The sequence below is a fragment of the Dromiciops gliroides genome, chromosome 3, assembly GCF_019393635.1.
Source record: "Dromiciops gliroides isolate mDroGli1 chromosome 3, mDroGli1.pri, whole genome shotgun sequence".
In the NCBI taxonomy this organism is placed as follows: Eukaryota; Metazoa; Chordata; class Mammalia; order Microbiotheria; family Microbiotheriidae; genus Dromiciops; species Dromiciops gliroides.
Genome location: NC_057863.1, coordinates 434,028,903 through 434,055,036, shown reverse-complemented (window position 1 = coordinate 434,055,036; position 26,134 = coordinate 434,028,903). Strand labels below are relative to the sequence as shown.

General features: G+C 34.6%; 1 protein-coding gene across 1 annotated transcript in view; it reads right to left on the bottom strand.

Moving 5' to 3' along the window:
* The window catches only part of TTN (titin), a 336,226-nt gene that overhangs the window by 170,192 nt on the left and 139,900 nt on the right, over positions 1-26,134 (bottom strand). The window contains 29 exon segments of the mRNA XM_043993320.1: positions 473-565; positions 770-844; positions 1,071-1,139; positions 2,534-2,752; positions 3,735-3,818; positions 4,807-4,890; positions 5,118-5,201; positions 5,475-5,555; positions 5,699-5,782; positions 6,001-6,090; positions 6,302-6,382; positions 9,208-9,327; positions 11,784-11,888; positions 12,169-12,261; positions 12,444-12,527; positions 12,654-12,699; positions 12,701-12,735; positions 12,920-13,003; positions 15,707-15,790; positions 16,253-16,336; positions 16,560-16,643; positions 16,918-16,998; positions 17,225-17,308; positions 17,896-17,973; positions 18,137-18,214; positions 18,610-18,672; positions 19,834-20,241; positions 21,467-21,520; positions 24,414-24,494. Coding sequence (XP_043849255.1) covers positions 473-565; positions 770-844; positions 1,071-1,139; positions 2,534-2,752; positions 3,735-3,818; positions 4,807-4,890; positions 5,118-5,201; positions 5,475-5,555; positions 5,699-5,782; positions 6,001-6,090; positions 6,302-6,382; positions 9,208-9,327; positions 11,784-11,888; positions 12,169-12,261; positions 12,444-12,527; positions 12,654-12,699; positions 12,701-12,735; positions 12,920-13,003; positions 15,707-15,790; positions 16,253-16,336; positions 16,560-16,643; positions 16,918-16,998; positions 17,225-17,308; positions 17,896-17,973; positions 18,137-18,214; positions 18,610-18,672; positions 19,834-20,241; positions 21,467-21,520; positions 24,414-24,494 — 2,790 coding nt within the window.

Sequence of the window (26,134 nt, the reverse complement as noted above, 5' to 3'; positions counted from 1 at the left end):
TTTCCTTCTGAAGTGCTGTAAGACATTTTACCATAAAAGATAAATTTAAAATACTAAAGGACAATCTCTCTAGGGATCAACAATAGCCAGAACTATTATTTTCTCACTACTTTAACCACAAAGAAAATTTGTAGGGATAAGCCAAATTTCAAGGTTCTTTGCTTTTTTTGTTTTTTAAATAAAAGCTTTGATTTAATATTGCAACAGAGCTATATCAAGAAATGGATATCATTTGGGAGGGGGCTATTGCCTTTATAAATAACTACTACTCTCTACTCCTCAGAGCAGTAAAAATCTCAAATATTAAAAACATCATGCAAGTTTCTACAAAAACACTAGACAAAAGACATTCTAAGGACCTAGGAATGGATTTACAAAAGGCAAGATTACAAAATGAAACACAGCATAAGAAAGAGAAATTGAATTTGAAAAGACAGCAGAACATCAAACAAAGCCAAGGAGATGATTGTACCTTTGACCGGGGGTGCAATCACCCTTTCTTTTTCTCGTTTGGTCACTGCAATATGTATTTTTTCTTCAACAACTTTCTTTGGCGCCTCAGGTACTTTAAAGATAGTAATTGGTAAAGAACATTAAAACCAACCACAGAATATGTAAGAACACACACAAGTTCACCCCCAAACAGTGTAACATAAGAATCAGGATAAAAAAAATATTCCATAAAAACACAGGACAAAATATGAGGCAGTGGGACCACATTCACAATACACAAATAAGACTTCTGGAGTTCATTCTTATGTCAATGTACCTTTGGGTGGTGGAGGTTTGAGTTTCACCGGAACAGGAACAGGTACTTTTTCTTCAGGGATGGTTCTCTTAGGCACTTAAAAATATTAATTTTAAGAGACTTTTAAAACCTCTTAAGAACCACAAATACTCAAGAGTAGTGATGACAAAATATTAAGAAGTATGATAAAGATCATAACTAAACCTACAAGTATTTTAAGACATTTTTTTCTTACAGAGACACAGGGAACATACATTTCTTATCTAACAGATGTTTTATCTAACAGATTCCCCCCCCCCCCCCCCCCCCCCCGGAATTGTACCTTTAGCTGGTGGAGCCTTTGGTTTCTTGGGAACAGGAACTTTCTCTTCAGGGACAGGCTTCTCTGGTTCTTTAAAAGCATAAACCATTCATTTATATAGGAATTTGGGGAAATAGCATGATAAAAGAAATATTAATCAAATAGAATCATGTCATGAATTGATAAAATTCTTGATCTCATTGTATGCTAAATGAGGGAATTGCACGAACTGGCCATGCAGCTGCTATAATAAAGATAGGCTTCCACAAAAGGTCCAAACAAAAATAGATTGTACTTACTACCTTTCTACTGAATTTAATAAAATATATGAATTACTTTCTATTAAAAATAAAAACTTTACTATAAAATTTAGGGAGAGGAGAAACTTTTATTTCCCCAACCCCCCCTCTCTATATATATGCACAAGGTTTAGGGGTAACTTCCTAACTGAGAAAGTTAGAAAAGCCAGTTATAAATTAATCAATTCATAATTTTTCCATTTACTCAAGGGATTTCAAAAATTGATGGATATTAAGCCATTTCATAGTATGAAAAGGGTCTTCTTTTATGATAAAAAGTAAAAAAAAAAGGATCAAAGAAAACCAAATTTTTATACAGTTTAAACTTCTCTCTGTGTAATTCCATATAACAGAAATACTTGAAAGAACTCTGCTGTATACTTTCCCTTTTCCTTTTCCTTTTCATATAGTGTCTGTCCAACAGATAATAGAAAAGTTCTCAGCAGCTGGTTGCATCCAGTGATTTTTAGCTTCAGGATAAATAGTGTTCAGAAGTTTGGGTCATATTATCATAGATTTATATTTGCAAAAGAACTGAGAGGTCATTAGTCTTCAATGTTCACAGAAACTGACAGGAAGATACCATATCATTTTGAGACCCACAGTGATGGCTATTTTGTGAATAATGGAGAGAGGGAAAAGGGGCATTTTGGGAGACCAAGGCCTGTCACTTAAAAAGGTTGATAGGATGAAGCTCAAAATGTTGGAGTAGAAATATGTACAAGAGGAAGGATTTGAACTTGAGAGATGAAGATACAAGGTCTTATATAGATTTTCCTTTTCAGGCCAAATTTTTCACCCAGGAATAATGGAACATGAAATTCTATGAGTTTTACACAGATCATTCTCATTTTGACAGTAGGTACTTAATAAATGCTTATTGACTGTTTCTTTTATTCCCACTGAACAAATATTTATTAATCATGCATTATATATGTAGTACTTAATAATCCCACCCTGTCATTATAGAACCCTGAACAAAGATAATGTCAAGAATGAAGTCAGAATGCTTGAGTTGGAAGGTACCTTAGTGTAGCTTTAGTTTAACCTCCCCTCCATTGAAAGAAACCTTTCTGTAATATTCCTAAGAACTGGTTCTCCATTGCCTTCTTGAACATTTCTAGCTTATGACTTCAGGAGGGAGGCTGACAATGGAACAAGGTTGACTGAATGCGTCAATCGTACCTGTGACTGAAATGTATTCTTCGTGCTCCTCATGAACAACCTCACGGTGCTCATATTCATATTCATCATATTCGTCATATTCTTTGGTTGGCTCATACTCTTCATATTCTCCATATTCATATTTCTCATACTCCTCATACTCCTCCTCTTGCACTGCGACAGATACTCTTTCTTCTTCTTGGGTATAAGTCCATTTTTCTTCAGCTGAGATTGTCACTTCTGGAATAAGATGGACAGCAGTAGGAATTTTACTCAATGAAAATTTTGCAAAAAATTATACCAACAGGAAAGAAAGATTCGGGACCAGATTTTTGATTGTACTAATGTAGGGAAATGTTGGATTGAGAAAACTCCCTCTGTACCAAACTGGTCAGTATCTTCTTTGTAACTCTACAGACTTAGTTGACTTAAGCAATGAGAGTTTAACTGATTTTTCCAGGGTCACACAGTTAGTATATCAGAGAAGGGACTTGAACCCAGGCCTTTCTGGCTTCAAGGCCTGATCTCTGACTACTACAGTCAAGAGGTGTCAAAGTCAGGGCCAGCAAGCAGGCACTAAAACTCCAGAGTGTGGTGGAACTGGGTTGAAATGTAATTGGAAAGGGGCAGCTAGATGGCGCAGTTGATAGAGCACTGGCCCTGAAGTCAGGAGGACCTGAGTTCAAATCCGGCCTCAGACACTTAATGCTTACTAGTTGTGTGACCCTTAGCAAGTCACTTAACCCCAACCCTCACCAAAAAAAGAAAAAAAGAAATGTAATTGGAAAAAGGTTTAGCAAAATAAATAAAAATATAATGAAACATCATGTTAATTTGTGGTTTTTAAGTCAGTATGCAATCATTTGAGTTTGACACCACTGCCTATACCATGATGCCTCTCAACTGTATAATTAGATTGATACATATGTACATACACTGGATTTTAAAATACCAAAGTCACACTCAAAGTTTTTACTACCATTCATTATCTCATGATTTTGGTATCTCAGACCTCAATTGTTCTTTAATGTTTGATAAATTAGCTCCTTCCTTCCAACTGTGATTATGATGGAATTCAAGACATGAACAACCCTTCCTAGTACCCACCCACATTAAGTCAATGAGCAGCTGATGCAGTAGAACAATTAAAGTGGGCAGCTAGCAGTCCAGAGAAATTTGGTTTCATGCTTCATTTCAATATTTAATCTAGGGGCAAATATACCTTTAGTGGGAGGAGGTACTACTCGTTTTGGAACAGCAACAGTGACTTTTTCCTCATGGATGACCTTCTTTTGGGCTTCTGTCACTTTAAAAAGAATAATAATGAGCATTCAATTGTAGGATTCAAAGCAAGTATATATGGAGGCATGTTGTATGCAAAAGTTAAGGGTGAAGAATCACAGAATGGCCCTCATTTAAAATTTTGATTTAAGTGGCAAGAAAAATCAAGAATGACAAGTAGGCATGTACTGATTTCATGCCTCACACACAAGACAAACATTCACATTAACAGAGAGGAAGTAAGTTAGTAAATTGAGAGACTTACAATGGATAGAATCTTTACAACTGTAAATGAGTTAATTTCCTATCTTCGTCAGATACTTTAAGGACAAGAGACATAATTTTGTGTGTAATAGTAGCATTTATAAAAAGGTGTTAAGAAAAATCTAAATAGCACAGAAAAACTGAAGTAAAGCATTAGAAATACATTTGTCTAACTCATATGAAAGATTTGTTCTCCATCAAACATGAAAAAATTCCTTTTGCTGAACTACCATTTTGTATTAAAATCTGAGTTATTAAAATATTTTAGGAATTAAATGTCACATAAAAACACACCATGTAAAACAAGCATTTAGACCAATAAGTAAATTACACAGACTTGTGACATAAAACACTTCAGACAATTTCAAGGCAACAAAAAAAAGTTTTCATCTATTTTAGGGGGTTTGCATTTTAAAGAAAATACTCACATACATACATAACAGAAATCTTTGGGAACTCATAATTATGAATTTGTGTCTAGATTTGCATGTCTTTATTTTTCCAAAAGATTGTCTCAATTCGAAAGTTACTAACATATAATACAAGGTGCTATGTGCTTCTGAAAAAATACATGCAATTTATGCAGATGTACTAACAACACATGCTTCTTATGTAACATATGTAGCCATAAATTCACATATGTGCAGGAAAGGTTGCATAATCTTTCCTTGAATGAGCTCAAATCATGTGAATTTGCTTGATTTTCAATATATATAAGTTTCTTTTGATTTCTAAGGCAGCAAATGTACCTTTGACTGGCGGGGCCTCCACTTTTTTAGGTTTGAGTTTGGGTACCTTTTCTTCAGGCTCAGCTCTCTGTGGCTCTTTAGGAACTTTAAAGACAATAGTCACTTTTTAAGAATTGCTTTTCACTCAACCCACAACAAAAAATAGCATCCATCCAATAAAATACAGAAGTATGAAAGACTTGGTATTTTCATTGCTTCAGCAGGGAAATGAGTAAGTACTAGCATTTTATGGGCCATTAGTGGTATTTGGTAAGAGAATAATGAAAGAATTTTCTTTTTTTTGGTATGGATTTTAGAGACAGATGATGTACCTCTGGCTCTTGGAGGCTCCTCTTTTTTAGTTACAGCAACTTGAATTTTTTCTTCTTGGGTAATTTGCATACGCGTCTCAGTCACTTAAAAGATAATTTGTAAGATTAGGGAGATAGATAAGTTGGAGTGGAATTTTATATCAATTAGCCAGAAATTATGCTGATTTGTAATACATACACCATAATGATGCAACAAATTACGAATAGACAAGTATACACACTGCCATTAACACACATATCGATACACAAACACACATATGCACATACTTTAGAGACTTGACCCAAATGACAAAAATATGAGAAACAAAGGACAAGACCCAGTGTGCAGATTCAGGAGGCCAATCTGATTTCATTTACCTTTAGTGGGAGGAGGCTCTTCTATCTTAGGAGCTGGAGGGGCACGTTTTTCAGGTACTGGTTTCTTTGGCACTTCAGGTACTTTAAAGATATTAGGTAATTGGGTCAAATTGAAAGCACTTTAAGCAGGCATAATTTTTCTTCTTAATTTCAAGGGAATTAGAAAGGCACATTTTATCATAGACCCAAAGTGACAGGTATTTTTCAAGATTATACCACAATACCTTTAGCAGGTGGGGGTTTTTCCTTTTTAGGAACAGGTACAGGAACTTTCTTCTCAGGGACAGGTTTCTTTGGTGCTTCAGGAACTTTGGAAAGATTAGTTTTAAGAACACAGATTTACATAAAATCAAAACAAGGGGCTTTCATTTTAAAAAACAGGACCAACTCACTACAAATATTACACAGATAAACATACGACACTTAAGGGAACAAACAGACATCTTTGTATATTTATGTTAAATTTAGTTAAATAACATCTATACTAAGACAAGGATGCTTCTGCATCTTTCATAGGAGATGATACCTTTTGCCGGAGGAGGAGGAGCCTCCTCTCTTGGAGGAACAGCAGCAGGTACTTTTTGTTTCTGGACAACTCTCCGAGGCATCTCAGGCACTTAAAAACATTATAATATGTACTTGTGAAAATTTCCATGTTTTTTTTTTTACACCCCTCCCCAAAATGAAACCTAGCTATCTTTGATTTAAATTTAGAGTTAAAATATATACATATACATACACATATACAATACAGAAAACATTGGCACCATTGAGATCAAAGACAGGTAATACATCGAACGGGAGAATTAACTTAAGAGGGGATGTACCTTCAGCAGGTTCCATTTCCACCCTTTTAGAAATAATGTGTAGTTTTTCTTCCACGACATATTCTTCTGGCTCTTCAATCACTTTAAAGAGGGATTTGAAGAAGGATAAATTATAGCACTCCATATGTTTAATCTTAGTTGTTAACATGTATTACTTTCATCATATAACAGAAATAGCAAAAGATCAGAGGACTGGTATTGGAGCCTATTAACACAAGCCAAGTCCCTGATTGCTTATGCCAAAATGTGTTTAAAGAAAAAAATGATTTAATGGGGGAATGTAGTTTGATAAGGTAGTAAGGTCTTTTTCCTAAAATTAATTCACACATAAACTTAAAAGCAAAGTCTTTCTGATAAACTTAATTTAGACATAAACCACAGAGATAAGAACATTTATAATGAACGAGAAGGTGAACAGGACAAGCAAACAAACAAAAAAGTAGGGAAGGGTGAAGAATAATATTGTAGTGGCAAAATATGAATCTCGGATGCTTGAAAAGGAGTTTTAAAAAAGAATATATTTACTGTCAGATAAGGAAAAAAAACTTCAAGGTAACTTAAAAGTCCTAAGTATGTTTATAGGAAAGATTAAGTCCAACATCATAGCTTTCCATTTACAAATGCTGTAGCAGGGATGTGCTAGAAATAGCTTCATTGGCTTACATGAGTGTTAAATTTTCAATGTGAGCATTTACACCTCAATAATTGGCAACTGCTACAGATCAGGGCCTGATTTGTTTTTTTTTATTGTCTAAGCTTAAGAAAATGATGGAGAAAATGTTAATAATTCAGATTAAACTTAAAAGTGTTTGGGACACATACATATATATGCATATGCACACATAAACATATATAGACATATGAACACATATTAATATTTTTCCAGACAACCAGTTATTAAACATTCACCAGCATGCCACTTGTTTTGATGAAGTCATTACCAGACTGGAAATCTGGTGACTGTAGTCTTATGATAATAATAGCCATTCGAGTTTGTAATATTCCTTATCTCCATGATCTATCACATTTAACACTCCCAGCACTCCTGAATCTATGACTAACAAAGAGCTTTCCACCCAGCTGCCCTGTAAGACATGGCATTTCACAAGTAAGGGAACTATTTTCCTTAAGTAAGGAAGGTTAAAATTAAGTGATGGTTAAGTGATTTGCACACTGTCTGTTATACAGGGCTTAAAAATATAGACTTTTTCATTCAAAGTCCAGGGCTCCTTTTATTTATCATACCAGACTGCCTTATATATTAAAGGTCTGGTCCATGATCCTTGGGAGCAAGTAATGGATTTCTTTGTTCTGTAAGGACAGATATGATGGAAAGCAGAAATTCTGATTCTGTTTGCAAAGTGAATGCCAAAAGCTAATCTCAAAATATTAACGCTCATTTTCTAAAAGTTTTTGCCCTTTGCACTGGGAACAAATTAAAAGCCCTCTCTTCTTCTTTATATTAGTGGAAGTGAAAAGCTTTAGCTACACAATAATGTCCTTTTGGGTTTCCTAAAAATATTGTGTCATGAAAAAAATAGCTAGCATTTATATACCACTTTAAGGTTTGTAAAGCACTTCATAAATATTTTCTTATGGAACTATGGCTATTATTTTTACATTTTGCATTTAGGACAATTATTAATCCTTCTATCCTTAAGGGAAAGAGGGCCCTTGATGTCCCTTTTCTATGCTCTCTCTAATTAAGTATTGATTGTTATCAACATCAAAGAAAACATTCCTTCATAGAAATCAAAACAGCTGGTGAGTTTACTCTAGAGAGTTACCTAAGGGTTACTCTCACCAGTATATATGTGTTAGTATTATACAACCAGGGTAGGGGCAGAAACTCCTTAGGAGGAACCATTTCTTGTTAGTAGAAAATGTAAGGAATGCTACCTTTGTGTAAAAAAAAAAATCACACATATACAAACGCAATGGATGGGCTCAAGGGCATTTTAACACAAAGGCACTATAGTCTTCTCATCTTTACACAAGGGAGACAGTTGTATTATTAAGTTATTTTATTATCCAATCAACCTACTGTTTCTTCCCAAACAGAATTTAATTGGGATCTTTTTTTCCTGGAAAATCTTTTTGGTGGACATGATATCAATTAGCATACTGCATTTAAGCACTGGAAATAACTGAATAAAATAACAGGCATTACAAACACAACACTATAAGGTTTTTTTCCCTTAAAAATTACAAAATTCTTATTGACTTGTTTAGATACAACTGAATTGATTTAAGGAGATTTGAATAAGTGAAAACCTGACCATTCATTGGATATCAATTTTTCCTCCAAAATATTTTTTAAATTAAATAATCTAACTGCTTCATAGTTATTAAAAATTCTGGCCTTGATCCTGTAAGTGAGATTAAGATTATATGATCTATTGCTTTAGCATTTGTAGGTAACCATGAATGCTTTGCTCAGACAGCTGAGGTTGCTCAAGTTTTAGGAATTAACTATCAGAGCATTTTGACCTGTCCTGAAAGTCAAAAAAAGAGATTTATTTCTTGCAAGAAAAAAGACAGTGTAAATTTGATCATGCTGGAAGATGTGGTTAGTATCTTCTTTGTTGTTTCCCATACTGCAAGAGCATCGTATGTATACTCCTTAGTCTTCCATAAATAATCATCACTGCCATTTTATTTCACAAAACGTTAGTAAAAGAGTGAAAATGAAGCAAGCATATCATGCTAGGTCTTTACACAACACATGACATGAAATTTGACATATAAAAATCATGTTAATTTAGTTTGAAAAAGACATCTACTACACACAAATGGTGTCAACAAACTACATGTTGATTGAAGGTTGTTTTTTAAAAATCTGATATCCAGTTGTTGTTTTTAAAAAGAGTCCAGATGCCCTTTAGTCTTGGAAGTAGCAATCATACCTTCATATGTTGTAACCTCCACTTGTTCTTCCTCCTCCTCCTCTCTTTCCTCTTCTCTATACACAGAAACAGACACTGTTTCTTCTTCTTCTTCATAACCCCATTCTTCTTCTCCGGATACTTTAAAGACAAGATTAAATTGTAATGTAACTTTCTCCAATGATATTAATGTTATCTGTATGAATGTATTTACTATAGAACCATGCCTGATGTCTGCTAAATTCTTAGCAGAGAAATCAAGGAACCTTCTTTGGTGTTTAATTCTTGGGTTATAAATCCTAAAGTTAATCTTTGGTGGGGGGCGGGGCAATGAGGGTTAAGGTCACACAGCTAGTAAGTGTCAAGTGTCTGAGACAGCATTTGAACTGAGGTCCTCCTGAATCCAGAGCCGGTGCTTTATCCACTGTGCCACCTATCTGCCCCCTAAAGTTCATCATTTTAAAAGAACTGTCCTGTGAATTAGGATCTAGCATCACTTTAGAGTAATGCTCCTTTCTTCTAAGTCTTTTCTATAGAATAGATGGATAGAGAAATCCGCAGCAAAGATATTAAATACTTTGTAGAAATTAACATATTTAGAACTAATGCATGGCTTTTGTGAAAATATTTTTGCGTTATTTAAATAAATATTTTTATTTAACCCAGAAAATTGGAAATTCATTTACTTTCAGAAAGAATTAAATTCCTGTTCAGAGTGCTAATTTTTAAAAGAGAGAGAGAAAAAAATTGCTGCCCAAATCATTACTTTGGGATAGCTTTTTATCCAGAAGATTCATCTGTTTAGGTACTTCTGTTGTGGCAAACACATGTATATCTGCATCAAATGTATGTTTGCCACAGACAAGTAGTAATGTATACTAAAGCTTGTGTGTCCTGCTATACATAGGTGCAGCTAATTTGAGATGGGGGCAAGGTGCCTATCTTTGAAGCTGATACCTATTTACCTGCTGCAAATTATATGTAGAAGGCAATGGCTTAAGATGATGCCCTAGTAGGGTAGAAAAATGAGTTGAGAGTATAAAATGTGTCCTTAGTGGTCACTGGACAAAATATTTCCCATGTCTACTTGGAGCTCTGCCCATATTTTGTTCTTGGAATGATGGAAGATTAATGAAGACAGATAGGACTTATTGCAAAAGCTCTATAACATAAAGATACATTTCAACACAAAGATCACATGAAAGATCTTATGAAATATGCCCATTTCATACAAATAAAAAGTTTTTGCAAGAAGGAAATCTATGCAACTAGAATAAGAAGAGAGACTATAGAATGGGGAAATAAATATCTCCAGTCAAAGTCTGACATACAAGATTTTTAAGGAGCCATTCCCCAATATTTAAATGGTCAAAGGAAATGAGCAAACAAAAAGAAAAATGGCAAGTTGTCAACAGCCATGTGAAAGAATTCTCTAAATCATAAATAATGAAACACAAAACAATTAGATTTCACATTACATACATCAAATTGCAAAATATGATAAGAGATGAAAATGAGTAATGTTGCAGGGTGCTGTTAGAAGACGAATACACAGACAATTGGAAGAGTTATCAATTATTTAAACCATTCTGGAAAACAATTTGGAATTATGTGAGAAAAATCATTAAACTTTTTAAACCCTTTGATAAAGTAATCTCATTTCTGATTATGCCCCATGGTATAATAACATGAAGATACCCCATGGAGATCAATGATGGAAAAGGTCTTGTAGATAATAAAATATTCATAGGAGTACTCTTTGTTGTAGAAAAATGGCGACTAAGTAGAGGGTCATCAACTGAGAAAAGGATGAATAAATAGTGGTACAGGGATATAAATGAATAATAATTGTGCCATAGGAAATGGTGAATATAAAAAATTCACAAAACATAGAAAGACTTGTATGAAGTGATGCAAGATGAATGAAGTAGGACAAATAGAATGTATACAATTATAATGACATAAACAGAAACAGCATTAACATGAATTGAAATGACCATTATTGTCTCAGAGAAAAGACACACTTCCCTCCTCTTAGAAAAGAGGTGGGGACTTAAAGGTGTGGAATGTTTCATATGTAGTCAGATATGACATTTTTGTCAATTAGATTTTGTAGAGATGTGCTGGAGGAGTCAGCTCTTACAAACCCATGGAGTTGATTGTTAAATTTTCAATGTGACTATTTACATCTCAGAATTGGCAAACAATATAAATCAGGGCTTGACTTATTGTTTTGTTGATTGTCTAGAATTAAGAAAGGGTGAAGAAAATGTTACCGAGGCAGATTAAACCAAAGAACATGTTGGGGATACTATTTTTTTTCTTTCAGAGGGCCAGTTAAACGTTGACAAACACACCAATGGTTTTGCTGATTTTTTTCTTTGTTACAGAGTAGGTGTTGTTGTGGGGATGCCTTTATTAGGAAATCATTTTGGTGTAAAAGCCATAAGACATCAATAAAGATCAGACTATATACATCAAATGTAAAAAAAAATCCATTCATGAGAGAAGAAAAGAAACTATTTTGGACAACACAAACACAAAACCATTTTCCCTCCTCCATTCCCCACAACCCATTAACATTGCTATCTATATACCTTCATGGTGGGTGACTTCCACTCTGTGGGGAACTGCCACTGATACTTTTTCTTCTGCAAAAAATCTTTTCTCTTCTGTAACAGTTTTCTTAGAGACCTCAGCCACTTAAAAACACACACACATGACCATTAAACTTGAAGTTTAAGAACATAGAACTGTATAATTCGAAGCTTTTCTAATATTTCTGTAAGATATGCTCAGGGACAATAATTCCACAAAATGTGAGAACATAGTACACCACACAGATAAATATACACACATCCAGATGTTCCACACTCATAAGAGATGCGAATATCAACAGTAAAAATAATAGCATCAAAAAAGAAAAAGTTTGAGGACTTAAACTCTATAACGGTTTGTCCAAATCCCAAGTATCAATCATACCTTTAGGTGGGGGAACTGCCTTTTCTTTCTTAGGAACAGGGACAATCACTTGAACCTTCTCTTCTTTTACAGCCTTCTTAAGGACTATGGGTACTTTAAAGACATTACACAAGTTTTAGGATTTAAAGCTCCTATCAACAATGGACAACAAAAACACAGATCGATACATGACAGAACCAGCTCCTGATATGTATTTATGCTACAACACCAGCAAACAACCCCAAAGATAGTAACACAGCAGGTTTTATGAAAAGTTGAAGAAAAAGATCATGTACCTTTGGCTGGTGGTGCTTCCTCCCTTTTTGGAGGAACGACTTTCCTTTCTTCAGGAACCTTCTTTTTCCTTGGGATTTCAGGTTCTTAAAAGATAGTATTTAATGTAAAATTCTCAGAATGACAAAGGATGACACAAATTGAATTCATTGACAGTGATGAAGATTTGTAGGTGATTATAAAAAAGGAAACTTGGAAAAAAAAAAGAGTACCTGGTGCAGGTGGAGACTCTTCTCTTTGAGTAATGATGGTTATTTTTTTCCTCTGTGACCACTCTCTTCTGCACTTCAGGAACTTAAGAAGATAATGGTTTTTCAGAATTTTTACATATGTGGCATTTTGCAACATATCAGATATGTATTCATTTTGTAACAAAAGTAGGAAGAAATACAGGAGTATAACTCTTTTGTGACAGGAAAAAAAACCCATAAGAAATGTAAAAGAAATGCAAAAGACTCCACTAAATGGGTCAATTTACCTTTAGCTGGAGGGGCTTCTTCTCTTTTAACAACGGGAGCAGGAATTTCTTCTTCAGTGATGTGTCTTTTAGGTGGTTCTGGAACTGCAAAAGGATTTGACAAAAAATAGTACTTAGTTAAACCAAGATCCAGTCTTCACAAATAACCAATATGATATAGGCTCCTTAAGGGAAGGAACTGTCTCAATTTTGCATTTGTATCCCTACTGCATGGAACACAGTAGGAATTTAATAAGTGATTGTTGATTGATTGACTGACATAGGAACAAACAGTCTTAATGGAGTTCATTAATGTCAGATTTTATTTTCCATGCTCTGAGAAAAACAATGAGGAAAGGCAAATGAATAACTGGTCCATATATAGAATTTTAAAGATTCTCAGGAAATGCAAAATGGAAGTAATCAGAAGTTAGAAATCGATGAGTGGAAGTGTGGTATAATGGATAGAGTGATGAACTTGGAGTCAAGAAGACCTGAGTTTGCATTTTGTGTGAGACATTTGATAGCTGTGTGACCCTGGGCAAGTTATTGAATTTCTCTATGCCTTGGTTTCTCTATCTATAAAATGATACAGTTGAACTCAGTGACCTCTAAGGCCCCCTTCAGTTCTAAACCTATATTTCTATTCTATTCTATTATATATGGATATATAATACACATAGATACATACACATACATACACATATGTGTTATAATCAGTAGTCAATCTGTTTCATGGTTATCATAAATAAGATTTTCTGAAGGTTTTTAAAAAAATTTTCAGACATAAAGGAATGACCTCTGATGACAAGAACAATTATAGATGTAAACCATTCATTCATTCATTTATTCACTCATTTAGTTATTTATATATTCATTCATTCATTTATGTATTTATTCATTTATTTATCATTTCATTTATATCATTTATATATCATTTATTCATTCATTTATGTATATATTCATCTATTTAAATATATCATTTATTTATTTATCATATGTTGATTTATTTGTTCATTTATTTATTTGTTTATTTTTTGCTGGGCAATGAGGGTTAAGTGACTTGTCCAGGGTCACACAGCTAGTAAGTGTCAAGTGTCTAAGGTCAGATTTGAACTCAAGTCCTCCTGAATGCAGGGCTGATGCTTTATCCACTGTGTCACCTAGCTGCCTCCTAGGTGTAGACTATTTAGAGAAATGAAAGCCATCAACCTGAGTTTTCTCATCTCTTTTCCTCCACATCCTAACATCTTTCTATGCCTTCTGCCTCTTTTTTTCCTTGCTTTCTGGCTAAGAAGTGGTCTTCCTCCTTTTCAAGGCTAACTCTCCACTTGTGTGTGCTTTTTTATCTTCTTGTCTCCTTCAGGACTTTATTCCTCCGTTGATCTTCATGGTCCTTTTTTCCTCACAGCTCCTTAAATTCCCCCTCCTAAATGCCTTACACTTCTGTAACTACAAAGATCCTCAGGTTTTCCCTACCCTAAAAGAACCTTCCCTTGGCTATCATCCTATTTATTAATTCCCCCTTCCTGCTAACATTCTAGAAAGAGTTAACTATATTCACTGGTTCTAGCCTTACCACTTAACGTTTTCTTTAGCTCCCTGAAGATTTACTTCCCCAAATGCTCTACGGAAATTGCTCTCATTAAGGTTACTTAACTGCCATATCTTTGTTCTCATTCTCCCTTACCTTTCTCTATCACTTAACAAAGATGGTTCCCTCTTTATTGTTTCTCTCCTCTCCCTTGGTTTTCATGGAAACCCAGCTGTTCTGGTTCTTCTACCTCTCTTAACCTCTCTCAATACCCTTTCTTGGGTTCCTTCATGAATTCATCTTTTCCCCTGTGACTCTAGCACTACCTTCTTTCATGCTTCTCCTTTGATAATCTTATCCACTATCATGAGACAAATTTTTACCTCCATCTGGATGACCCCCCCCCCCAATTCATCTCTTCAATTCCAACCTCTCCCATGTGCTCTATTCCCTACCACTGCCTGACATCTTAAATTCAACATGTTCAAAAAAAAGAGAACTCATAAGTTTTTCTCCCAAATCTGCCTATACTAATAATTTCCCCCTGTCTACAGATGCATTACTATCCTCCCAGTCACTCAAATTTGTCATTTCTTGTCTGCTTCCTGGCTCTCATTGCAAACCTCTAACATCAAGTCATGTGCCAAATTCTATCTTTTTTTACTTCTGAAATATTCCTTATATTTAAATGAGTAAACATCAGCAGCACTGTCTTTATGAAGTGATATTTAGCAATATTACTAATGGTTGCTAGATGAAACTAGTCCATCATTCAGCTAAATTAAAAATTTGCTAAATTTTAATTGTTAGAGGACAAATATATCATTGTGAATCCTTCTCAGAATAACTGTTAATGAAGTTTGAATACATAAAAAACTTTGGTTGTCAGTATATATAGACTTTAGGAGACATTTTCCCAAAAATATGTTCTGTGCGGTAGTCAGCATTTCTAATCATGATAATCTTTCTCAAAATATTTCTTCTCTGAGTAAGAGACTATATTAAACACAAGAGAAACTGTTTTGTGTTTTCCCTTTTAAACAAGAAATTTGAGACATCCTTCAGGAATTTTAAGGATGATAAACAATATATGTCAATAATATGTAAGTTTTTTTTCCCCAGGATGATGTATGGAACAACAGGCAAAAAAGCTAATGGTAAACTGAACATAAGAGGTATGAAATGAAGAAGAAAAAAATAGAGACACCACACAGCGCTGAAGACCAGAATGAAGAGAGTATGTTTTAGTTACTCTAACTTAAGCTCCCCTATACCTTTCGGTGGAAGGGTCACTTCTTTCTTGGGTACAGGAGTGGGCTTTTTCTCTTCTGGAACAGGTTTCTTGGGAACCTCAGGCACTTTAAAGATACCATTGTGAAAATGATGATGAGAATCCTTACTTTGGGTAGTCTAAGAGTACTTTAAAGCATAAGCTTTTAAATAAGTTTTTAAGATATGGGGGAACAGACATTTGGTTAGTTAATATACTCCACTCATGATAAACAACTATGGATTTCCATAACAATGCACATGGATTATTCTACGCAGGTATTGTGTTAATTACATTAAACGGACAAAAATGTAGCCAGGATAGATAGAGACATTTAAAGTATTACTGATACTTGTGTCATACATTACAGTTGTACATGAAGAAGTTTTCATACTAATATCGGGTGTCCTTAAATCAGGACTTATAGTGTTACACAAATCACAGATGGATGGCAGAAATTGATCTGACTATCACACTCAGACAAAGACAAATGGAGATAAAAGACAAAACAATTATCTCGTTTTGTCTTTCTCCATAACTAGAAGGCTACCTTTGGCTGGTGGGGGCTCCACTTTTTTAGGAACAGGAACTGGCACTTTTTCTTCTGGGACAGGTTTCTTACGTGCCTCGGGTACTTTTAAAGAGATAGCATAATTTGAGAGAATTGTCCATAGACAGTAAGGCAATCAAGGGAATTAATGAATTTAATGCATATTGCTGAACTTTTGGTAAATTGATTAAAAAAGATGCTAGATACTCAATTTTTATGACTAGCTAAGGTCAATGGGAAGTATGTATGTCTACAAGGAATGTCTACAGAAGAATTATTGCTCAAACGTCTGATTACTGGGATTCACCTTTAACTGGAGGAGCTTCCACTTCCCTGGGAACGGGTACCAGAACCTCTTCCTCAGGAGGAGGTTTCTTGTAAACCTCAGTCACTTGAAAGAGAATTTTTAGTAATTTTATTTTTATAGCTTTTATTCTTTAGAGTCAATGATTAAACTATTTAAGATAATTTAAAACATTTGTATTTTAGTAATACTGGACCAGATTGAAAAGTATTCAAGACAAGAACTATGTCTTTTATTTCTTTTTCCCTCCTAGCCCTTAGCAACATTTATTTTTACCCAAAGTGGGTACTCAGTAAATAACCATAAAATGAATATGGTCAGTCATTTTAGAAAGATGAATCTTGCATCAAATCAATGATACCTTTAGGTGGGGGCTCAGCTTTTTTCGAAACAGCAACATGAACTTTCTCTTCTATGACAGTTTTCTTGTGTACCTCAGGGACTTTAAAAAGATATAAATTTTAATTCTGAAACATCTTTTGGATATCATGATTGAAATTTTAAAGTATATTGAAATAGGTCAAACAAAGACAAATTTGAGATGAAAACAGGACAGAAATGCACATAAAATGTATACAAATGAATTCATAGAGTACATGTTAAGAAGAAAAGAGAAGACCATCTAGATAGTTTTCTTTTTTATCTCAAATTTCAAATGTGACTTATACCTGTAACTGAAACCTCTTCCTCTGTATGAGAAGCAAAGAACATCTTTTCTTCTGAAATAACCTTCTTTGTGTGCACTGCTGGTACTTTAAAGAAAGTACACATCACATCAGAATGATTTTGTCCATGATATGACATCATACCAAACATATAGACTGGACATTAATTAGTTCTAAGTATTTTAACACAGGATTAAATGAGTTAGTTTTTATATCCTAAAGAAACAATATGGACATATCACCACATGATAATATGGACAAACATTCAAATGATCTTTTTGAGCTATGGGGTACAGACAATTAAAAAGTTTAAACAGTCAAATGAATGACCATGCACTTTTCAGCCAATGTTAATTAGATGGGGACCATATAGACACAACTTCTTCACACAAAATATGAGGCTATTCCAATTTGATTAAGTTATCTTTATGTCAATCAACCAGGATAATAGGAAAAAATTATTTCCCTTGCAATGTTACATATTAAAGTTAGAAGACTAAATAAAATGGAAAATGTTGCCATTACTTAAATTATGGGTACATGCATTTTAAAATGCACATATATAAAAACATATGTACATTTCTATAGACGATAGAGACCCAATTCTATTATTTTTATATAGCATTAGATGCATAGTGTTTGAAGCTTGCAGCTGGAAAGAAAAAGACTTATACCTTTCACTTCAATAACTTCTTCTTGTACTGGGACCCGAGAAGGTTTTTGTGGAACAATCTTCTTTGAAACTTCTGGTACTTTAAAAATATGTATGGTTACAATTGCATGAAGATGAATGTGTTTTTTACATTTAAAAACATCTTAACTTTGATCCATATCTAAAGAATATCTACATATCAATAGAAGAAAAGTAGGTTGTGTGTACTTGTGATAATAAAAATATTTGTAAAGTGGCGATACCTTTGGTAACTTTGACTTTCTCCTCTTCCACTCTCCGAGAAGTCTTTTCAATTTTTTCAACTACGGGCTTCTTAACAACTGAAGGTATTTTTAAAAAAATTGAAATTTTAAAAAAACATATTGCAGAACTTTTAGATTCTCTTAAAATATCACCCACATATTAAGCATATTGCACAATTTGGTACTTCAATAGTTAAATGCCAATGTTTTGTACTTAAAAGAAGTTTGATTTTGTTTTATTCTAAATACCCATATTTATGTTAATGGATTATTTTTTAATGTCTTGTTTTTCAGCGCATAAGACTGAACAAAGTAAGAATGCATTTGCCCAAATATTAAATCTTAGTGAAGAAGTTGCGTCTATTTGATCACACTAATGATGTTCATGTGCCTTTCCATGAAGAGACAAACAAGCTATTATAAAGACTGATTGGATGGATGGAGTTCTTTTAAACATAATTTAAATTCCATACCTTTAGGAAGTGCCACTTCTTTCTTTTCTGGTACTTTTGCTGGAATTTTCTTTTCTAGTGATTCTTGATTGAAAAATAAGAATCAAGAAGAATGATCATGCTTAGATATATAATTTCAATTAGATTGTACTAACAACTAAGTTTAATATATATTATCATTCAATACAAACTATTTTTATTTTATATGATTTATAATTGATTTTATAGTTCATTTACAGGAATTCCTGTTTTCATGGGGCTTAGTAGTGACTCCTATTCAATAAGTCATTTATTACTTTGGGGTGAGATATAACCACATGTGCAGACTGACGTGTAAAATGAAATTTGACTTCATATATGACACTGAAATCTATGTCAGCCAGCATTAGGGATAAAAAATTTAATGCCCCTATACAAGTTTTAGGGAAAATCAATATTTTGAGACTAAAATTATGTTCTGTGGAACTTTTACCTTTGAAAGTTAAACATCTGCTCTACCTATAACCAACCTCCCACTAAATTGTCTTTATAATTTTTACCCATCCTCTATGATCCAAATATTATAACTTTCATGAAACCTTTCTTCATTCTTCTGATGGGATGTAGTCTCTGCTAGGCAGCTAAGTGATAGCTAGAGTACTGACCTTGAACTAAGAAAGACTTGAGTTCAAATCCTGTCTCTGACACTTACTAGTTGTGTGATCCTGGGCAAATCACTCTGTGACTCAGTTTCCTCAACTGTACAATAGGAATAATCAAAGACCTATCTCCCAGGACTGGTATGAGGACAAAATGAAATAATATTTGTAAATAACTTTGTAAAGTACTAAAAGAGCTACATAAATATTTTTTTTGTTTTTGTTATCCTTCCTTTAAACCCCCATAGCACTTTATATGCACCTTTTATTATACTCATAACTCTATTATGTTTATTTGTGTCTTTATTATCTCCCTTCTTTACTATAAGCACATTGAGAGCAAGGGCCCTGTCTTATTTACCATGGCATCCCCTATAATAACAAGATTTTTTTTTGCCAGTTGTAGGCACTCCACAAGTATTTGCCTAATTGATTTTAAAAGTACTCTCTGACAGTTTAAAAAAATCCACTTTATGTCAAATTGTCTAAAAAAAGCACCAAAAGAACTAATTGAATGTATATCTCTTCAAGTCACATCTATTTTACTGATAGTGAGCTAAAACAAAAATGAGGAAAATAGGGGAAAGAAACACAATTGCTCCTCTACCTTCATAAACTTCTTTTTGTTCATAAATTTGTTTTCTCTCTTCCCAGTCTTCTTCCCCTTCATCATAGCCCTCTTCCCTTTCATAATATTCCTGCTCTTCTTCAAAGTCTTCTTCCCATTCTTCAAAATGTTCCTTTTTCACTTTATGAACTTCCTTGGTCTCTTCATACCAGTCTTCTGGCTCTTCATAAAGTTCTACATAAGGTCCCCCAGAAGGTTCCTCATAAGGTTCTACATCCAAATCATCAAAATGTTCTTCGAAAGATTCGATGTAAACTTTCTTTTCCTCGTAGATTGCTTGCTTTCTCTCATGCACAACCTCTTTTTCTTTATGGACCTCTTTCTTTCTGGTTATGGTGGATATTTTCACTTCCTCAGCCTTTGAGGAGACATCGATCATCGCTGGAACTTAAGCAAAAAATTGCTGATGTTGGTATAGGCATTACTCACATATCCACAGATGAATATCACCCAATAACAGCAAGCTCATAGTCCATTAGACATTGTGGGGATTAGAATTAAACTTCATTGTTATATTACTCTTTTTGACTGAACTGAGGCTTCTATTTCAACTCAAACTACCAGCACTTTTACTTTGTACAATCGATGATAAATTTGGAAGAAATCACCTGTTTTAGACCAAATGTCAAATATTTATTAAGGCAATTGAATCATGCAGGGAGTAAGCATCAGAGAAGGGTTTTGTACCTATGTCCTCTGACTCCAGAGTTAGTGAGTGCCATCTCCCCTATACCATAACATTGTCTTATTTCTTAATGATGTATCAAAAGAAATTAGAACATTTTCTCCCAAATCTGTAAGCCTCCAGAATATAGTCATGAGTCAGAACATTCATATGGGTCATCCTTATAAAAATACCCTTATATATGAGCAAAGATTCAGAACTGGAAGGAACTTGAGTCTATTCTAATAATTTACGTTTACTGATAAGGAAATAGCCTTGGTGTGGAACTATCAAATACTGTAGCAAGCAAATAGCAGACTGGTGGCTCAGTGGATAGAATGCCTGACCTGGAGTCAGGAAGATTCTTCTTTCTAAATTTAAATCAGGCCTCTGACACTAACTGTGCGATCCTGAGCAAGTCACTTAACCCTGTTTGCCTCAGTTTCTTCATCTGTAAAATAAGCTAGAAAAGGAAATGGCAAACTATTCCAATGTCTTTGCCATGAAAACCCCAAATGGGATCATGGAGAGTTGGACACAACTGAAAAACAACTGAACAAAAACATTTTCTATTATGCTCAACCACTTCTGCCACATTCTAGAATAAAATGAGCAACACATATTAATTTTGTCAAGGGGCCCACTGCTTAGTACTTGTTAGGCTTACCATCTTCCTTCACTTGGCTTTCTGTAACGACCTTTGGATCTTGAACCAAGTGAGTCACTGCTCTGTGTTTGTGTCCCCAACACTTAGCCTAGTGAATGACTTGTTGAATGTTGCCAAATGCTCATTTTTCATATACTTTTATGTACATATTTAATAAGAAACTGATAACATAATAGTTACCTTATGACTTAAAAGGAGATAAGGAAAACATTTTCAGTATGCAAAAAGCAAACAAATCTAATAGAAAAGTATGGTTTAACGCTATAGACATTTTTATTTACCTTCTGCTGGGATTAGTACAGTTGGGGGCGAGGGTTTCTTAACTGGCTCTGGAACTTAAAAAAAATACATATGTTCAGTATTATAGGCTTCCTTCACTATACAAGTAAAATGTCCGCTAATTATATATGCATTTAATATTCAATATATAGACATATTCTATTCAATTTCTATATGATTATATATTTATTGTATATATTTATACATATATGTGTGTATGTATATATGTATGTATACACACATACATACATACACACATATATATATGGAATGTATTTTTGTTACTTAGGGCTTTGTTAGAATCCTGCCATAACCAAAAACAATACTATAGCTATTAGAAGAATTATGTCACATTTAAGAAGAGTAAGAAAAATTCAGTGAAATTTGTCACTAGTAAAAGCATGAATAATTCAAATTAAAAATAAAGTAACAGCATTAGTTATAAGAATAGTTTATCAAAATTCCAAGAATGGCAGTATAATCAGTCTAAAATTATTCAGAGATTTGCCTCTATTTGTTCATTTTCTTTTTAAAATAGTATTTCATTGTATTTTCCAATTACATGTAAAGATAGTTTTCAACATATTTTTGTACGTTTTTGAGTTCCAAATTTTTCTCCCTCCTTCCCCCTCCTTCCCTTTCTTTCCCCCTCCCTAAGACAGTAAGCAATCTGATGTAGGTTATATTCTACAGCCATGTTAAACATATTTCCACATTAGTCACGTTGTAAAAGAAGAATCAGAAAAAGGAAAAAAAAACACAAGAAAGAAGAAACAAAACAACAACAACAACAACAGAAGTGAAGAGTGTGCTTTGATCTGCATTAAGACTCTATAGTTCTTTTTCAGGATGTGGAGAGCATTTTCCATCGTGAGTCTTTTGGAATTGTCTTGGATCATTGTATTGCTGAGAAGAGCTAAATGTATCACAGTTGATCATCACATAATGTTGCTGTTATTATATACAATACTCTTCTGGTTCTGCTCACTTTCCAGGTTTTTCTGAAATCTCCCTGCTCATCATTTCTTATAGCATAATAGTATTCCATTACATTCATAAAACACAACTTGTTCAGCCATTCTCCAACTGATGGGCCTCATTTCAATTTCCAATTCTTTGCTGCCACAAAAAGAGTTGCCACAAATGTTTGTACATGTGGGTTCTTTTCCCTTTTTTATGATCTTTTTGGGATATAGACTTAGTAGTGGTATTGCTGGATCAAAGGTTATGCCCTTTTATAGCCCTTTGGGGATAGTTTCAAATCTTTTTGTGCATTTTTCAAGCTATTTGATCTTCTTTTCTTCCTTCTAAGCTCCACAGAATTTTATAAAAGACCAATACACCAAGAGAAAAGTCTGGGTGAATAATGCTTGGTCTTTCTATTTTGCCTTTCCCTTTGGAAACCAATTTGGTATGAATTCAATGTGAAAAATTTATGATTACTTCATATTGTTTTTCTTCTTGTTTCACTAGAGTAATAAGTCCCCACCAGTTGTTTCAGCACACTCTCATTGTTCATTTTGCCTCAAGATAATCCTTTTATTCTTTCCTAATAGACTCTATAAACTCTTCCCAATTCCAAACCTTCTATTTTCTTCTCAGACCATCTACTCCACCTTCTTCCCGCTTTACCTCTGTGGATAATCTTGCCCTGCATTAAACTGCATTGAAAAAAAACAACCATAGGGGATATTCTCTCCTTTCCCCCACTCTATATCTCAAAATCCCTGGACATCATCCTCTATTATCTTCAACTTTGCTACAGTCTTTGAAGACAAGGTAGCCCTTTTCTTCACATCCAATCCCTCTAGCTTCTTCAGGCATATAGTCCTAATACTCTTTGTAACTTTAAATCTCTTCCTGCTTAGACAGCTTTATCCTTCCTGCCTCTCAGCAGGTCTAGATCTCTCATTCTCAAAGAATCTTTGCTTGGCCCTATTCCCTTAAGTTACTGTCCTATATCACTTTTTTTCCTTCTAAACTCTTAAAAAAAAACCTGTCTGCATCATTGCCTCCACTTTGCCTCCTCTCATTCATTTCACAATCCTTTATAATCTCGTTTCCTATTTCTTCACTCAACCAAAATTGCTCTCTCCAAATTTATAAATGATCCCCAAATTTCCAAATTATTTAGCCTTTTCTCAGTTTTTATTCTTCTTGACTTCTTAGTACCATTTACAACTATTGACCATTTCCTCCTGGCTATTCTCTCCTCTCTGGGCTTATTTGACACAGATCTCTCTCCCTCTTTGTTTTCTTCCTAGCCATCTTGTTGTTCCTTCTTAGATCACTTTACTGGATCAACATCCATGTCATAGCCTGTAACCATGGTTCTTTTTTAATGTTCTTATCTGGGATCTCCCTCCTTTTTTCTCTATACCCACTGGTTATTTCATTAGTTCCTCTGGGTTCGAATATTATCTCTTTGCAGATTATTCCCAAATTTTTATATTAAACCTTACTATTTTTTCCTGAGCTCCAATCCTGAAATAATCAATTGCCTATTTATCATGTCCAACTGGATGTCTAACAGATATGTCAAACTCAATATGCACCAAATGAAATTCATTATCCTTGTAATAAGGACCTGGTTAGCACTTCTTTTCCCTTCAAGGTCAATGAGGCTAAATTAAGCAAGCTTGGATTGTCTCTGGATGCCTTTTACAGTTGTTGGCTATAGGCAGGTTAGAAGAAAAGAATCAGAGTAAAGAAGGGATATAGAAAATAAAAGGAGGTGTAAGGGAGGGAGCTTGAAGAAGAAAGGAGGTAGAAGAAAAAGGAAGAAGGCAGAATAAAAGAGGCAAATAATTATTCACATAATATAAATAATGATAATTCCCAACCAATAATTACTTTATGTGCCCTTTTCCCCTCCTCATGGCCCATTGTAGATTTTGAGTGAACAAGACAAAACAGTTCTTAAAGTTGAATGTGGGGTTATCATCATACCTTTAGGTGGTGGTGGTGGTGCCTCTTCCTTAGGCTTTGGAACAACCTTTTTGGCATCTTTCTTCACAGCCTTTTTGGTAACTGGAAAAACAACAAGCCAATATATTATTTATCAAAATTATGGTCTTGGGAATTTGATATAAGTGATAAATATTAGCAGTGACTTGTATGTAGTCATTGCAGAATAAATGTTGAGTTAAATACATGGCCACTAGGGGGTGCAAGTTCTTAATGTAGCCTGAAAATTCTCAGTGAATTCTCATAGGTTCAAGAGCAAAAGGAGAATTTAGAAATCCAGCAGAACCTTCCTATTTTACAAATGGAAAATTGAGGCTCAGACAGGTGAAATAATTTTGCTAAAGTAACACTGCTAGAAAGCAGCAGTACTAGGACTCAACCCAAGTATCCTGAGTCCCAATCCAGTGTTCTTTGTCTTAGTCTATGCTATTGCATACCTATTCACATCAAGTGTACTTTATTATATTTATTTTTCAGCTGATTACAATGGATGAATTATCATAAATAATTTGCCTTTTCCAATTGGGAATTAAGTGAAAGGAGTCTTAATGCTCATATGTTTTGATCCAGCAATCTCCATTTTTGGTCATATACCTAAAAACATACATATATGTGTGTATTTTATTTTTGTATATACATATATTTATATAAAACAAATTTTTTTTTGTAAAGAATTAATTGTTATTTGAGGTTTTTATGCCTTGGCAAGCACCGGCCTGGGGCTCCGCAAACCACACGGTGCTCCACCCACTGGTTGTAGCCCTTGCCAGGGCTCTGGCACCTCACGTCATCACCACTCGCCGATGCCTACATGGGCCTGGCAAAATTATAATGATTGGAAGCCTAGTGAGGGCAGTCATGTGACCGTCAGAGCGGCCGTCCCATTGGCTGGGACTGTGTGGGGTGTTTTCTAGGTTTGGGGGAAGAGAATTGGGCATTCTAGGTGGAAGCTGGAAAGCCACAGGCATTCTGCTGCGTATTTTCAGCTGATTCCTGGGTGGTGGTATTTTTCAGGTATTATAATTTCCCTTTTAATTGGGGAGTGCTAGCTAAGCGGCTCGCCACAATATTGGGGCAAGGAAGGAAACCGGCAGCCTCCCTCAAAACAGAACAAGATTTATTTTAACAAGAACGAACTTAAAAAAAAACAACAACACAAACAGGATCAGTAGGATCAAGGGAAAGGAAATAAAATGGGGAAAGGGAAATTATAATACCTGAAAAATACCACCGCCCAGGAATCAGCTGAAAATACGCAGCAGAACGCCTGTGGCTTTCCAGCTTCCACCTAGAATGCCCAATTCTCTTCCCCCAAACCTAGAAAACACCCCACACAGTCCCAGCCAATGGGATGGCCGCTCTGACAGTCACATGACTGCCCTCACTAGGCTTCCAATCATTATAATTTTGCCAGGCCCATGTAGGCGTCAGCGAGTAGTGATGACGTGAGGTGCCAGAGCCCTGGCAAGGGCTACAACCAGTGGGTGGAGCACTGTGCGGTTTGCGGAGCCCCAGGCCGGTGCTCACCGAGGCATAAAAACCTCAAATAACAATTAATTCTTTACAGTATATAAATACATACACAGATGTATGTAAGACGTGCATACATATACACACATGTAAGAAACATAACATGATAGCAACCATAAGACTTTAAAAGAAATAAGAAAAATATATAATATATGCATATTATATATATGTAT